The sequence below is a fragment of the Euprymna scolopes genome, chromosome 1 (genome assembly GCF_053919585.1).
Source record: "Euprymna scolopes isolate OS-2025 chromosome 1, ASM5391958v1, whole genome shotgun sequence".
In the NCBI taxonomy this organism is placed as follows: domain Eukaryota; kingdom Metazoa; phylum Mollusca; class Cephalopoda; order Sepiida; family Sepiolidae; genus Euprymna; species Euprymna scolopes.
Window position 1 is genome coordinate 182985686 of NC_136482.1, and position 17935 is coordinate 183003620.

At 33.2% G+C, this 17935-nt stretch overlaps 1 protein-coding gene across 1 annotated transcript in view; it reads left to right on the top strand.

Annotated features, from left to right (window-relative positions):
• The first annotated feature begins 2769 nt into the window (after positions 1-2769).
• Positions 2770-17935, top strand: part of LOC145278149 (vacuolar protein sorting-associated protein 53 homolog) — a 60667-nt gene continuing 45501 nt past the window's right edge. The window contains exons 1-3 of the mRNA XM_080130433.1: positions 2770-2926; positions 11522-11652; positions 14015-14168. Coding sequence (XP_079986559.1) covers positions 2822-2926; positions 11522-11652; positions 14015-14168 — 390 coding nt within the window. The 5' untranslated portion in view covers positions 2770-2821. The remainder of the gene's footprint in view (positions 2927-11521; positions 11653-14014; positions 14169-17935) is intronic.

Sequence of the window (17935 nt, forward strand, 5' to 3'; positions counted from 1 at the left end):
AGGTTAGAACGTAGACCCCTGATGTTGGAAAAGGAGACATGGTAGAGGGGGTCTATGTTGGAAGTTGGAGATCCGGGTTTAATCGTGTATTTTTTCTTGAAACTTGTCATGATGGGGTTTTGGGATTTGTGGACTAGGTCGACAGACTTGCTTAGAGCAGGGCAGAGAGGGAAACTAAGAGAGAAAAAGAAACGAAGAATTTTTTTTTTTGCAGCACATGATAAGGTATACTGCAGAAAAAATAGAATTCAACCTTTAAAAAAATATATACAGAAAAAATCATTATGGTGCACGTGCCAGTCACGAAACATAAATGTCATATTCCAAAAATCACATACATTGATCAAGTATTTTTTTTTTTTAAGAAAATCGTTTTTAAACGATTTAAAGCAATTAATGTGAAAACGGTAGCATTACAAAATTAATCTTGCAAGTTTGAATTATTGTGAACTTATCTAACTTTGTTTCTTTTAAAATGGCGATACGAGATGGCCCTTTTTCACTTACTCATAAAATTTGATTTTCTTAGTTTAAAAAAAAAAAACTACTGGAATAATTTTAGTGATTTTTGGAATAGGATATCTTCATCCGTGATGGGTACATACATCATAAAGATGTTTCTGTATTTAAAAAAAATTCTTTTAATTAGGGTGAATTCTAGAATCGTTGCTTTTTTTCTTTTTGAATGAAATTATATAATTTGATTGAAAACATTTTTTAAATAAGATTTTGAAAGTTAAATCTAATTATTACGATATTAGTATTATTAATTCGACCAAACTGTGGGAGCCTTTCCTAGTCTCACACAAAAGCATGCATTCACATCTCAAGCCATATCACTTGTCATATACATATGCGCACACAAACATACGCGCGCATGTCCACACATGCACATATATTCACGTTCGCGTACATACACTCACATTTTCGTGTATACACACACACGCTAACGTACGCACATGTACGCACATGTACGCACAGATGGACAACGTCACTTCCCTTTCAAAGGAAATCCACACATGTGCAAAAGACCACCGGAAACAATTATAAAAGCAAGAGCATAAGCAGCATCTTCCTTTTTTGGACCAGCTCTCGAGCTGAGAGGTTCGGCGAACCAGCCGCCTCACTTTCGGGAGGCGCGCGCCCGTGCCTCACGCCACTTGCTATTATGTGGGATCAAAAAGCTAACAGACAGTATGTACACTTTATACATTTTCTATCTCCATGGCCTGGATTGACTTTTTCTCATATTCTCTCTCTCTCTCGCTATACTACAATAGACTTTCCTTCGCTCCAGCTAACAGCGAAAGATGCACACCAAACTGGATTGACTTTCTTTCTCTCTCTACGACAATAGACTTTCCTTATCACCAGTAAACAGCGAGAGACGAACGCGGACATAAACACATGTAGTACCCTTTTCTTTCACTTGTTTCTTCACAAAATAAATCCTAGTTCATTTAATTCAAGTAAACGCTTGTTCGTTCCTTCCTCAAAGCAATTCATTTTTCCTTTCCCAATTCAAATCATTTCTCCTATTTTTCCTAACGACTGGGGGATATATATAACATATCCACCAGTCCACCACAAAACTGTGAAAAAACGAGAACTAATTTATTGAATTAATGTTGTTTTAATAATGTCTAATTTAATAAAATTATTATATAGCTTCGAAAACTTTCAATCAATACATGCGGATTTTTTAAAAATTGTTTTATTTTTATACCTTTGCATATTTTATTTCAATAAATATTCGATTAACACTAAATTAAAATAATAATAATGTAATACGTAATTATCAACATTACGATGAGACGAGAAAGGCACTACGAGTAGCAAGCAATGTAGTTTACTCTTCGGTGTTTCAAATGAAAATAATTAAACTCTTTCTGCGCATATGGCTCGACGCATGCACTCGCCTGAATCAATAAAAACAAATAGAAACATTTCTAAAACAATCAGATGTATTTCTCTAAATTTATTAAATTTGCCGTTTTGATCCACCTTGAATGCAAAAAAAATAAAAGGCCATTTTTAATGATGATAAAAATATTTGTATACCGATTGTAAGCTAAGCGAACTAAATCCTTATTTCGGTTCTTAACCTAATTTTTTTAAAAATCCAGAACATTTTTTATGATGTACGTACTCATCATCACGGAAGGAAAATGTCATATTCCAAAAACCACGTACATTTATCGAGTAGTTTTATTTTTTACTAAGAAAATCAAATTTTATTAGTAAGCAAAAAGGAACTGTCTTGCGTTGCCATCTTGAAAAAATAAACAAGAGCTGCCAAGTCTACAATAATGCAAGCCTTGTAATGCTGCCGATTTCACATAAATTGCTTTAAATCGTTAAAAAAATTATTTACTTTATTAAAAAAAAATACATCTAGTTGTTTTTTAGAATATGACATTTTCATTCCGTAACTGATATGTACACCATAAAGAGTATTTTGTAGTTTTTTGTTTTTTTTCAATTTGGTTGAATTCTAATTATTTGTATTTTTTTGGTACTTATGCACTTTTATTACCGTGCTGAAATAATAACTTTATTATTTAGAAAGCCATTCTTAACATGGGGCGTGTTTTCTAACTATTCTCTACTTCCACTTAATTTAATATAAAAGATAGTGTAAAACTTGAATTTAACATGAAAAAATATTTTCTGGAAATAGCACGGTAACAAAAGTAAATAAGCACCTTGGGGGGGGGGGCAGTAAAAACAAAGGATATGAAAGTTGTTTTTAATAAAATATTTAAACGGGACATATTTTCCGCAACACCGGTTTGAAACCCATAATTTCTGTAGCGGTGGTATGATGGCGTCGACTGCTGAGACAGATGATGATATCATTGATGATGAACACTTTCATGATTCAACCTTGATATTTCCTCCTGAAGTACAAGAAGCTATCGATCAGGTAACATAATGGTCGAATATCATAGTTTAGCCGGCATCATCGTAAGTTTTGCTATGATGCATGAATTGTTGGCCGCGTTATAGCAGCAGAGCAACCTAAAGATGTTCTTGCTTGTGTAGTCAATGTTACTTGACAAAAAAAAAATAAATGTGTTTAACGAACTAAAACTCCCAACCAGTTGAATTGCAAATCGCAGCTGTCGATTTTCCCCCCTCTTTTATGCTTTTTTTTTTTTTATGACACGTATGCGACACTGCGACACACAACTCCATAATTTAACATTCTTCTCTTGTTTTGAGAAATCAGTATTTATTTATTTAAGAAAATATTCATTTGCCCGTGTGTCTGTCTCGGTAGCTTATAAAATGGTTCGTAAATTATAAGAAGGCGTGCCCTCCCTACCCTAAAAGGTTTGATGTACAATTAAGTTTTTTTTTGTTGTTTTTTTTTAATAAAATAGTTATGACTGTTGAGCCGACAAGCATATTAAAAATATAAAGTAAAGAAGCAAAAAAAAAAAAAAAGCAAAAAGGAATACGATAACACGTAAGACGAGAACATTAGTTCAATTAATCCAAATAAATCTTAACAATCGTACCTTATCTCAAAATATTCAGAACTCCAAAAATAAATAACTTAAAATGTAATGTCGTTCATTTCATATTGATAAATAAATTTTACTGTACTTATGCAGAAAGCTGGTTGACCGTATATATATATATATATATATATATATATATATATATATATATATATATATATATAAGATAGGATTGTCAATTTTTCAATTTTTACGGTATGTTTTGTTTATTGGGTGAAGATATAGTCGACAAATCTTTTTAATATGTCGTTTAAAGCAAAAACAATGTTACATATTTAATTGTTATGTCGAAAATAGTAATATATGCAAGAATTACGAAAATCCGTCGAGTAGAACAATTGCTATTGTGTTTTTAGTAAAATAAAGTCTATTGTTATAGACAACAAATATTACATGCCATGAACAAGTAAGCTAAAATATTTGTTCCGGGTTATGTCCCTTGTGTGTAGACTCTTGCTGTCTACTTTAATAGCGTCTAAGAAAAGTGCAATTTTACCCAATTTTCCGGAAAAAATACTTTTAACTATAAATAACTTTCTAGTCGATGAATTTTCGTAATTTTAGGATATATTACTATTTACGGCATGTCAATTAAGAACGTAACATTTTTTTTGTTGCCTTAAAACAACATATTTTAAAAAAAAAAAAAGCATCGATTTGTCGACTCTATCTTGACAAACATCTTCTTTTTTTTTAGATAGGATTGTAAATTTTTCAATTTTTACAGTATATTTTGTTTATTAAATTGTTATGTAAGAGTAGAGAATGATTCCCCTCCCCATGTTAATAATGGATTTCTAAATAATATTATTATAGCAGCAGAAGCAGCATTATCCGTGTACTGTGTAAGAACCGATTTGTTTTCCCAAAGCAAATCAAACCATTTTAAAAGAAAACAATTCAAAAATCAGTGCTTGCTATTGTAAAATTGGTATTTATGCAGAAAAGCGGACCGACCAATACGGACAAAAATAACTGAAAATAAACGGACCCCCTATGCTTGTTAAAAGAGGCTTATCATAATGATTTATTTATGTCTAAATTTTGATTGTGTTTAAAAGATAACAGACTAAAGTTAATCTCTAAAAGGAAAAAAAAAAATGTATATTTACTTGTTAAAAATATTACAATGAAAAATGTTAAAAAAAAAAAAATGTATATTTACTTGTTAAAAATATTACAATGAAAAATGTTAAAAAAAAAAAAAAAACTTTTGTTCGAATTTTAAGTCGAAATAAATCAACTTTAAAAATCTCTGGAAAAATAATTATAAGTTTTCTGATACTATTTCCACAATGATTAGTAAATTAAACTCATAATTAAACACTCAAACCAAAAAAATACAGATCATCTTGCATGAATCAAGCATCAGTTTTTGAGTGGCATAAGAGATTCAAGGAAGGCAAGGTGTATGTGAGGGATTATTAGAAGTGTGGGAGGAATAAGGAAGTCAGAACACCAGAGCTGATTGGCCGAATAAAGAATTTTATGGATAAGGACCGTCGTGTGTCTATAGAGACAATAAGTGCATAGTTTGATGCCCGTGTTGGAACTGTACACACTGTTATTTGTGAGGAACTGAAGATGTGGAAGATTTGCACAAAGTTTGTCCCAGGGTTACTCAGAGAAGATCAGAAAGAAAGACATTCTCATAACAGCAGGGAGATGGTCAAGCTGATCAATTCAGATCTTGCAGTTCTTGATGCTCTGGTGACCTGCGATGAAAGCTGGATCTATTGTTATGACTCAGAGACAGAATTCCCAGTGGAAGCATGCTGGCTATCCCGGACCTAAGAAGGCCAGACAGCGCAAACCCACCCAAAAATTTATGATGATCCCTTTTTTTGACAGCACGGGCATGATCTACATGCACTAGGTTTCCATTGGACAGACAGTCAACAAGGAATACTATGTTGAAGTTTTGAGGGACTTCAGGAAGAGATTTTGTCGGAAGAAGCCAGCACTCTTCAAATCTCATTAGTGGCATTTCTACCAGGACATTGCACCAGTCCACAACTCCATCCTTGTCTCAGACTATTTGATGGAGATGGACATCAAGACAGCTCCTCACCCTCCCTATAATCCAGACTTTGCTCCCTATAACTTTTGGTTATTCCTAAGCTCAAGGAAAGCCTTAGAGGCTGTCGTTATGGGACAATTGAGGAGATAAAAGATGCTGTGATGAGGATCATTGACATGCTTACACAAGAGGATTTCCATGGAGCCTTTCAAAAGTTGATGGAATGGTACAACAAGTGCACTGTAGCTGGAGGAGATTACTTTGAAGAGACGAGAGTTTCATGCGTGTAGTATCAATAAAAGTGCCAATATGAAAAATGTCTGGAAACTTATTGAAGGCACCTTGTGTGTGTATAATATATATATATATATATATATTAGGGGTGTGCTGATTAATCGACCAATTAATTATTTTTCTCTTTTCTATTAAATTTAAATCATTTCATTGCTACCAAGTGACTCATCAGAAAGCTTTGACACATTAACATAGTAACTGCTAATTTAACTTAACATTTATTAAGTGTCTGGCCAGTATTATGACTTTTTTTGTCTTTATAAAATATATTAAAAAATAAAAGATACAATTTCCAATTCTTTAATGAATATAATTAAACCATTAGATAAAAAAAAAAAGAAATTACAAACCAACTACAAAGTACAAATTGTAATTCTTTAAGTTAATAGCTATAAGCTGAAGTTCTGAACCTGCTGCTGCTCTACTTCCTCTTCTATTCTTGCTACTTGCCTCCTCTGCTCTCATAGTCTCCTTAGTATTTAAAGTTGAATACTTTTAAGTTGTAATGTAGAAACTGTAACTGTTCTCATGATGCAACCTGTTCCTCATTGATTCATACACATTAGAACATGTACTAAAGAGCCTCTCACTCTCCACAGATGAAAGTGGTGCACTTAAATATTTTGAAGTGTGTACTGAAGGAGAAAAAAAGAGACAGTTGTTCTTGTGTAAAGATAGAATTAATATATTGCTGGCTTGTTGAGGAGAGAACAGTTCAGTCCACACGTGTTTATAGCTAGTAGTCGTTGGAACAAAGGAAGCCGATTACAGGAAAAAGAAAGGACAAAGACTTCAGTGTGCTTACGTTTGTAGGAGCGTGCGTCCAACGGTAGAGACAGGCGAAGGGTTAATGTCTCATGATAAGAAAGAGTAGGTGTGTGTATATTCTTTAGCATGACAAAGATTGTTCATTTGGGTAGAGGACGTGGAAATAAATGGTAATTAGAAGAGAGTCATGGCTAGCTTGTAGTAGTCACATTCAGCCAGGAGCCAAAGCCCCCCGGCGATGTGTACTGCTGGGCAGAGCACCAAGAAAGAGAATTAAAGGTTAATGATTTCGCCTTTTATATACTTGGTCACATGATTAAGAGCTGGCTTATGATTGGACAAGCCAGGGAGAAATGGATTTCAAATCTCGTCGATTGCCTGTGATGTAGCGGGTGTCGGCTGCTACACACTTTTAATGTAGCCATGCTTACCTGCATCGATTTTGATGTAACAAAAATTGGTGTGCGTTTAGACTTGCACTTATTTCAAAAATCAAAGAATACTTACATGTCACAGAATGAAAATGTTATATTCCAAAAATCACAAAAATTGAATAAGTAGATAATTTCTCACTTTTACAAACATTTTTAATTTACATGTGCGGATGAACAAATTGTTGAATAGTGCGAAAACAAAACGTTTTTGTTATAAACTTCGGGTTTGCAAAATTTAACTGATATTTGTTGTCAGAATACCCATTCGCAATTACTATTAAAAAAAAAAAAAGGCAATAAAAGTCGTCATGTAAAAAAAATTTAAAAACAAATGTTTGTAAAAATGAGAAATTATTAATAAATGTTTAGTAACTTTTTTTCTTTTAATATTCATAAAGAGTAAAACTTTTTTCAAAATAAATAAATAAATGTTTGTAAAAGTGACAAATAATCGTTTAGTTATAACGGCAACATCAGTAAATAAAAAATGTTACGTGCGCATGCGTCAGACTTGACTAAGAGGGGGGGACTAAGGGAGTGACTATTATTTTTTCTGCTGGTCGCCATGGAACGTAACGCCCAAGGAGTACCAAACTTTTTTCCAATATTCATGAAAAGAGTTAAGCCAACGTAAATAAATGTTTGTAAAAGTGTGAAAGGCAACGTAAGTAAATAAATGATAAATGTTACATGCGCATGTGTTAGCCTTGACTAAGGAGGAGGGGGGGGGGCTAAGGGAGTGACCATTAAATAATTTTGCTGGTCGCCATGGAACTCAACGACCAAAAGTTTTGCTCTTTATGAATATTAAAAGAAAAAAGTTACTAAACATTGATTAATAATTTCTCACTTTTACAAACATCTGTAATTCATGTATTTACTTACGTTGGCTCTTTTCATGAATATTAAAAAAAAAAAAAAACTAAACCATGTATTGATGATCAGCTAAGAAAATGGAACAACAAAAACTGTGTACCCATACGAAATGGAAAATTATAACCTATAAGAAACATGCTTTTTCTCATTTTGGAACTTTTTCCATTGCGCCAATTTGAGCTACAGCAACGCATGGCAGGGTACAGCTAGTGTGTATATATATATATATGGCAAGGGAGGGACATTATATATGAGAGAGACGGATAGAGAGATACAGAAGGTGGAAGAGAGAGAGATCACTTCTGTACTCATTTTATTTGGGTCACTAATTCATTCACATCAAGCAAAACGTTATTATAAGCATTATTTTGAAGACAGTAAAGTGACACTTTCACGTTGGCCAAGACGACAAAATTGTTTACTTTTTCTTCACCTCCGTTTCCCCTTAGTGTTGCACCTTCACTTGCACCTGTGTGTGCACCAGGGAATGGAACAACTCTAAGCACAGCTCTGCACTGTTCAAACTCATTTGAAAGCCAATGACCTGTCAACCTCAGAAAGGTAGCATTATCTGTTGTAGCTGTCCAAATGTCTGTAGTCCACGAAATGTTACTAATTTCAGCAAGAGACAATTGAATTTTTGTTTTACTTTTGTAAATGTATCGAAAATTATTTTTGCAGTGAAGTACTTTTTGAATAAAATGTAATTTGAACAAAGTTCTGCAACAAGCCTATTAAATCCAATCTCAGAAGTTACAAAATATGGTTGAATATCAACAGCAATTATTTCTCTTATCAGATAATGGATCTATTGTGACCTGTGGTCATTAATATCCCAAACTTTCTTTTTGGCCAATATTGATTCTGTTGTAGTTTGGTGTTTTGCTGGAGGCTCGTAGTTGCTGCCACTTGTTCCTGCAATGTCTGTCCCTGAATATTCATTGTGCTGCCTTTTCTTATCTGTGACTTTTGCTTCTTTTGAATGAACCTTTCTCAGAGATGGTTTAACATATCAATCATTGTAAAAGATTTTGCTGATTTGTCACCCTTTGATGTGATGGTTTGACATAACTTATAGGCAGATGTATTCTTATTCTTGGGATTGACATGGAAATACTTCCAGCAGAAACTGTTTGCTAATTATGAATTTTACATAAGGGTTTTTATAAATTTTGGGACATTCAGAAGAAGAAATGTTAAATAATCCGTGATTTCTTGAAAAATAAATTTTCTGCCTGTGAATTACAAAATCAGTGTTTACATTTTAGAACCATTAAATTGATGTGCTTATAGAAATGAAAACAATCAGATGGATTTTCATTCTATATTAATAAACAAACTTTATTTGTCATTCTTGTTAGTAGTTTTATTAGGAGAGAGAAACATATTAGTAAGAGAGTCCAGTGTTTGTACGCGCACATATTTTTATAGTAGTCGTGAAGAGTTCCTTGTGTGGAGACGAAGATTAGATATCCGACAATTAGGTATAGGTCAGGCCTGTTGAAGGAGAAAGAAAGAGACAGTTGTTCTTGTGTAAAGATAGAATTAATATATTGCCGGCTTGTTGAGGAGAGAACAGTTCAGTCCACACGTGTTTATAGCTAGTAGTCGTTGGAACAAAGGAAGCCGATTACAGGAAAAAGAAAGGACAAAAACTTCAGTGTGTTTACGTTTGTAGGAGCGTGCGTCCAACAGTAGAGATAAGGCGAAGGGTTAATGTCTCGTGATAAGAAAGAGTAGGTGTGTGTGTGTGTGTATTCCTTAGCATGACAAAGAGTGTTTGTTTGGGTACAACACAAAATAAATGGTAATTAGAAGAAAGTCATAGCTAGCTTGTAGTAGTCACGTTCAGCTGGGAGCCAAAGCACCGAGAAAGAGAATTAAAGGTTCATGATTTCGCCTTTTATATACTTGGTCACATGATTGAGAGCTGGCTTGTGATTGGACAAGCCAGCAAGAAATGGATTTCAAATCTCGTCGATTGCCTGTGATGTAGCGGGTGTCGGCTGCTACACACTTTTAATGTAGCCATGCTTATCTGCATCGATTTTGACGTTAAAAAAAACTGGTGTGTGTTTAGACTTGCACTTATTTCAAAAATCAAAAATAACTTGCATGTCACAGACTGAAAATGTTATATTCCAAAACTCACAAAAATTGATCAAGTAGATATTTTTTATTTAAAAAAATCAAATTTTAAAGTATTTTTAGCAGCCATTGATGAGCTTTCGAAAAGAAAAGAAATAGCCAAATGAACTTGTCTCTCCCATCAAACACGTCATAAAATTTGATTTTCTTTCATAAAAAAAATACTTAATCAAATTACGTAATTTTTAAAATATGCCCTCTTTGTTCCATAAAGTGCATACATGATAAAGACTTTGTTGTATGTTTTTTTTTTTTTTTTTTACAAGGGTGTCACCACTTATTAAGGCCCGAAAGCATCTCAAGGATAAGAGTTAATGAATGTAATGTAGTAATCATTAATGGTGTAAATTAGGTAGAATTTGATTATTTATGGGGACGGCTCAACAAGAACTTGTTCACATTGGACTTGAAGGCTACCATATTGTAATAGGCCAGGAAGAAGACCAATGGAACAGTGTTCCACAGGCAGACGATTCTAGGAAAGAAGCTTTGTTCATGGAATCTGTACTTAGATTTAGGCACAAATAGAGAGTGAGGGAAATTGTTGATAGTGGTTGCAGATAGTTGAGTGTTTTATTTTTAAATTTGGCAAGGAGGGACTATAGATTGGAGCTCAGATGAACATTTGCCATAAAAATGATGATAGAACAGAGACAGATTCGCTACGTCTCTTCTATAGGAAAGAGGTTGCAAGAAGAGAAAAGGGCATCGCCTACTAGGTTTCGAAATCGGTTTTGAACATAGAACGTGTCGAGCAGTTCCTGCCTAGATGTGGCAACAGTACTCCATTTCTTGACTATTATACAGATATAGGATTGCATCAGCAGTGAGATACCTACTGGAATAGAATGATCCAACTATTTTTCCAGTGATCTTGGCAACAGATTTGATGTACGTTTTCCATTTCAGATCAGGAGTGAAGGTCAGTCACAGAAGCTTGTCAAGAAATAGTGCTTTCCCAAGACAAGGTCATTTATTTCAATTGGGCCAGATGAGGGTCAGAGAGATTATAATGAAAAGAGAGAAGCTTGGTTTTAGATGCATTAAAATTAATCAGCCATCTATGATCTTGATACTATGAGCTCTTGATTTCTTTACTTTTAATTTTCGTTAAAAGTGCAAGTCTAAATAAGCGATGAAAATTCGATGTTCAAAATTTTCCATATTTAATTACTTGTAGGGAAAAGGTTAATGACCGACGTCCGAATTCGTGATGGTGAGAGGAGCATAGATCGAAACATTGTGAACCACTAACAATCACCACTCGCCACGCTGTGTCTTGGTGACCACCATCCACTCATTAACCCTTATCCTGAAGTGACCTTTGGGCATTGATAAGTAGTTATTCCCTTGTGAAAAAAAAAAAAAAAAAGAAAGAAAAAAGGAAAACAACGACCAGGATGAATATGATCATCTAAAAAAATCCTTTTATTTTCTTTTTTTGTATTTTAAAGGTTCTACCAAGCAATGATCCTCTTGATCGACCTGACTTCAATCCTGTTGACTACATTAACACACTTTTCCCAACCGAACAATCTCTTGCAAACATTGATGACGTCGTTGGTAAGATCAAATTCAAAATCAGGTGAGACTATAATCGATTTAGATATTCATGAAACAGCTCATGTTTGAGAATTATGTAAGTAATTGTCTAATATTTAAGACTAAAAAATATATAAATCTATATACCTATTAAGTTGAATTTTTTTCTTGTTCTGACATTGTAATTAAAAGTCTTCTTTTATTTAAAAATTATTGAAATGAATTTCTTAATATATTCAGACAGGAATATGCGAACGACTTCATGAAGGTTGACTAATTTGCATATTCCTTTGAAAAATGAGCATTCATTAATTAATCATTTTTTTATAGTTTCTTATTAGATGATTGGTTTCATTTAACTATTAAGCTTAATTTTTTTATGCATAGTTTCTACATTCTGCATAATTATATAGAATTTAGGATTAAAACAATCTAGCATATAGATACGTGTATGCATGTGTATATATATATTAAATATATATATATATTAAATATATATGCATATGTATGCATGTATATATATATATATATTAAATATATATATTATATATATATATTATATTAAATCCCCGAAACAGTGTTTCATGGTAAACAACTGATGATTCCTTGAAAAATAAATTATTGGTATTATAGTAAATTCGAGAGCGAGTTGATGCAGTGATTGCAGGTGATTAAATGACTTACTGACTAGATGATTTTCTAACGAATGATAAAAAATATTTTTTTGTATAGTTTTAAAGGTTAAAAACTTCCAAGACTATATATATACATATATTAAATGAAAGATGAGGAATAAAAGTTAAACAAAACTTTGTTATATCATCAGAAGAATAAGGAAAAGTTAAGGGAAAATTTAAGAAAACACCTCTTTAGGCTGTACAAGTGATCTTGTCTCTGTGTGTCTGCAAAACATCTCTGCTAAACGCATCTCTGAAAATTTGGTCTACAGAAACTTGATATATAGAGTATTTGGACCTTGGAAACACTTTCAGTCTTGTTTTTTAGCTTGTAAAAATAGCTGCTAGGGGGTCAAAATAAAAAAAAAAATGAAACAGTTGATCTTGGAAGAAGTAAACTGCTTCTGAGCATGTATACATATACATTTTTAGCTTTAAGTCACTAAATTTTTAGCCTTGTTTTGATCCACCTAGTGATAGCTCAGATAGTAACGACGAAGGCTAGAGCACTGAATGTTTTGGTTTCGATTCCAGCTGATAGCACCAAAGTTTTTTTTGTTTTGTTTTTTTTCAACTTTTCAAATCATTACTATATATACTGGGTACAATATAATAATCAATAGAGAATTTGTTCTATAGTAATTAATATGAAATCTGCATAAATTAAAATATCATATTTAAGTGTATTTTATGACCGAGCAACACCGGGCGGCCTGTTAGTAATAAATATATTGACAATTTAATTTGGAAAAATATAAATTCTATTGTTTTTTTCTGTTTCTTTTTTTATTAAGTTTTAAAATTACATTAATCAATAACAACCTTTAAAAAAGTATAAACTTTCAAGAATTAAATTGCTAATTAGTAATGTTAAAAGTTCACTGAACTTACTCCATCCATTTTTAACTCTTGTAAATGCACTAGCACTTGCTCCATCTACCCCCCCCTCCCCGTGCTCCAATAGTATCACCATGGTAATAAAACTTCTGGGTAACCTCAAATAGCCTTGCCATCTAAATTATTTCTGTTCTTACAATTCTTGCACATAAACCTAGTTATCATTTCACAAACACTAAAATGCTGTATTTAATATTTTTTTTACAAAAGAGTCACTATTTACCAAAGTGTGAAGGCCACTCGAGGATAAGGGTTAATGAGTGTACAGTGGTCACCAGGACAACAACATAGTGATCGTTAATGATGAAAATTGGGTATAATTTAATTATTTAAGGGGACGACTCAACAAGAACTTGTTTACATTGAACTTGAAGATGACCATGATGTCATTTTAAAATTGTTTTTATAAAAAACTTTGCCAAAATATTATTTTCTGAAAATTTTTATCGAATTCTCTTTTATATTTTTTAAACTACTATTCTCATCTTAGTTATTATTTTCACAACGTTTTGGGCAATGTAATCTCTGACCTTCTTCAGGGGTATATTTTCAAACATGGGATCAATATGGAATTTCAGCTGTACTCATCCAATCAGCTGAAAGGCTGCGTATTATTTTATTTTTAGTTATTATCACCCGTAGTAAGGATTGAACCTTCAACCTTTAGATCACTGCCACTTAAAACTTTAACCATTGTGCCATAAGTCCATATTATGTCATCCAAAACATTGTGAAGATAACAAGCAAGATGAGAATAATAATTCAAATTATAAATTCTCATTTAAAAAAATTTCTGAAACCTATATCTAAGCTTTGTTTCTTTTTATTCAGAAAACTAGATGATGAAATCCGTACCGTAGTTCGTGGCCAAACCAATGTTGGCAAGAATGGGAGACAAGCACTTGAAGAAGCCCAGAAGGCGATACAAGAACTCTTTTCCAAGATTAAAGATATCAAAGATAAAGCTGAAAAATCGGAAGAGATGGTCAGTCCTTTCTTTCTTTTTTTTTTTTTTTTTTTTTTAACATTTAATATTAAAAATATCAAATGAAATGCATTAAATCAATTTAAGGTCACTTATACTGTACTAGAAAATTACTTACACCAAAGAGTATCCTTTATCTTTACAGGGCCAAAATTCGCCCATCCATTAAGTATTGTTGTCACATCTGGGCTGGTGCCTCTACCATTATTCTCTCACTCTTATACATGGTTCAAAAAAGAGTCTCAAATCTGATAGATCCTGCACTCTCGTCCCATCATCAAAATGTCTCATCTCTATGCCTATTTTATAAGTGCTTTAATGTGATGTGCTCTGAACTCCTGGTAACTGTGCCTTCTTGATGTACATACTCCTGGCTAACCCAACAAGTAGCCAAATCCCACCCTTTTACTGTTGAAGTCCTTAGATACCAGAAAGTCTTCTACGCTAATAGTTTCTTACTTTGGACTTTTAGATATCGGAATTCCTTCCCTGTTTTACGCTTTCCTAACTGTACTAACCTGCAGAAATTTAAATGTAATCTGAACAGATATCTTGCTGTTCAACTCCCCACAGTCCTCTGTTATGCACAATCCCAAATAGTAGCCAATTCCAAGTGGCAATATGCCTTTTAGAGTGAAAAAGAGTTAAAATAAAAAAATTTTAAAAGTTCCTTCTATCTCTCATCATTAAGTCTGAGAAAAAATTATGTAATCCACGATTTATAACTTGAATATTCAAGAAGATATTTTCAAGAAATTTCAGTTATAAATCGTAGAAATAATTTAAGTGCTTCAAATACTTTCTTTGAATATAGAAATCTCAGATGAGTGGATGTGGGAATGATTGATCTAATTGATAATCACAATTGTGGTATCGGCTGTGCTGGGTTCAAATCTTATCGAATGCACTGATACAATTGCAAAAGATATACACCTGCATTTTTTTTCTTGGTTATCAGTAAAATAGCAACTTGTGTTCAATTGATCATATATAATGAATTATTTACAATAGATAATGTGGTTCAACATTAAATTGGCCAAAAGGGTTGATATGCGAGAAAACATAAAACTGAAATGTATCATCTTTTGGCTTCTACATAAAAATGTGTGTGTGTGTGTGTGTTCCAAAAAGTTCTGACAAATCTTAAACAGTATGTAATGTAATGTTGGTTAATCTAAGATGAAGGAAATGACCATTATATTGAGAATACCCATTACTCATGTTAGTTATATCTACCATATTGCCAGTGTCCATCACCCCAGTTGTCTGACGTCATGAAGGTGACATCCATGTCAACTAAAATGAAATGAATTTCTATAAAAAAAAAAAAAACTCCATTCTCTGTTCCAATTCTTGGACAAGCAATTAATTCAGCATTCCATTTTGTATTGTCATTATGTGATATCGCATAAGAAGAGACTTCATAGTGATGGTTCATGGTACTACCAAATCGGGCCAATCTGAAAATGTCAGCTTCCTGACCTAAAATGCACAAAACATTGATGTTTTTTTTCCTTTCTCTTTGAAAAACTCAATCATGTTCTGAAAAGTCAAAACCAGAACAGCAATTTCCCTCTACAAAACAATCAAGCCAAACTCTGTGAATAAATATTTAAAAATATTATCAAACCCAGTCATACTGATATTTATATATTTTTGGTTTTATTTAGAATTCAAGCTAATTAAAAAACAAAAATACAGAAAATTCTCTGTACATACCCACCATGGAATGAAAATGTCATATTCTAACTATCATATAAATTGATAAAGTAGTTTTTTTTTTTTTTTTTTTTATAGAACATCCTTTTATGATTTTTAGCACTTATAATAGTAAATTGTAGCCATTACAAGACTGATTTTGATCTCAGTAGTTAGAATTCAGTTGGCAAAACATGGTGGATCAAAACACTGTGTCTTGCTTTGTCATAAAATTTGATTTTCTTAGTTAAAAAAAAAAAACTACTTGATCAATTTACATGATTTTTGTTTTTTTATTAGGTTTAATTCTGAACTTGCACCATATTTTATGTTGTTAACATGTAAACATTGTGTATATGTATTGCCTCGTCTGCATATTTGTATGAGCAAAGTTGGAGATTGTTTTCAGAATCGTATTCCAAGTCATAATGAAAACAGCAGAGACCACATGAAACAAAAATTAACTGTATTAACTCTAGCATATTTTGTAGTATTACTACAGAACATGCAAACATTTAAATATTTGCAGATGACGATCATCACTTTTGAAGGTTATGTTACCAGCTGTGTCTGTAAGTAGAGAAACCAAGCCAGTTACTGTGGTGGACATTAAAGTCACCAAATACATGTACTTGTGCATTAATATCAATGAAAAGTGCTGTATCTATGCTGTCGTTTAAACTCCTCGGCTTAACGTTCACAGGGAACATGAGTTGGAACAGATACATTGAAGGAATTGCCGCAAGGAAGTTGGGCTCTCTCTACCGTACTAGAAAGTTACTTACACCTGAAAGTATCCTGTACCTTTACAAGGCCACAATTCGTTCATGCATGGAGTATTGTTGTCACATTTGAGCTGGTGCATCTGCCATCAGTCTCTCAGTTCTGGACAGGATTCAAAAGAGAGTCGCCAACGTAATAGGTCCCAAACTGTCAGTCAGGCTTCAGCCTCTCTCCCATCGATGAAATGTTGCATCCCTTTATTTTTGTTACAAATATTTTAATGAGATGCTCCAACAAACTACAAGCCTTTGTACCCCCTCGACGTAAATACCCCCCGACAAACCCGACAAGCAGCAAAATCCCACCCCTATACAATAGAGATCCCCAGGTGCCAGAAGCCTTCTACACTAATAGTTTCTTTCCCAGAACTGCTAAACTTTCGGGTTCCTGCTTCTCTGACTGTACTGATATGGAGAAGTTCAAGTGTAATGTAAACAAACATCTTGTTCTGAAACTCCCTACATAGTATCCCTGCAATTATGTCCCAAATATTAGCCCCCTACATCAAAATGGCACTGTGCCTTGTCTGGGGTGAAAACTCAAACTAAAAATAAAAGGAAAAGTAACCTTCAAATTGAGTAAGCTTGAAATTTCACCTGGCTCAGTTTTTAAGTTTGTTTCAAATATTTATTTTTGAGGAGATGCACAATATCTTTTTGCAATCGATAAGAAATGTTTAACCCAAGTCATAAAGTTTCAACTCTAGGCATGTTATGTCCTATAAAATTTGAAGATCATAATTTAGAAAAAGAATAATTACTAAAAAAACAAACAAACTGATTTAGCAAAATGAGGAAGAGGAAGTCAATACCAATAAAATACCATGACTTCCTAAAGCTAAATACATTGGATAATCACATGTGCTACCCCACTCGACAACAACTGCCAACCCCAACGTTAAGTGCCATCAATAGTTTTTTTTAACCTCTCATCTTATCCTCTCCTTTATTTTCTCTTCTACTGTGTTGTCAGCTCTCATATTGGAAGCTGTTGAGTGGGGCGTGCACTGGTTCACAAGTATAAAAATATAAAATAAAACAGAACGTAAAAGAAAACACAGACTCCAACACTTTCTGTAAATATTGGTTGCACTGTGTGTGTGTGTGTGTGTGATATCCTTGGCCTCCTCCACGCTAACGACCACATCTAAGTTTTCTGTCAAGTCTGTGCATCAGTTGGTTGATCAATTCATTTTCCCATCTGCTCAAAGCCACAGCTTGCATCAAACTGTAACTCTGATCTCTCTCACTGAGGACCTCCTAGCTGCCAGTTGTCCCAAGCTGGAC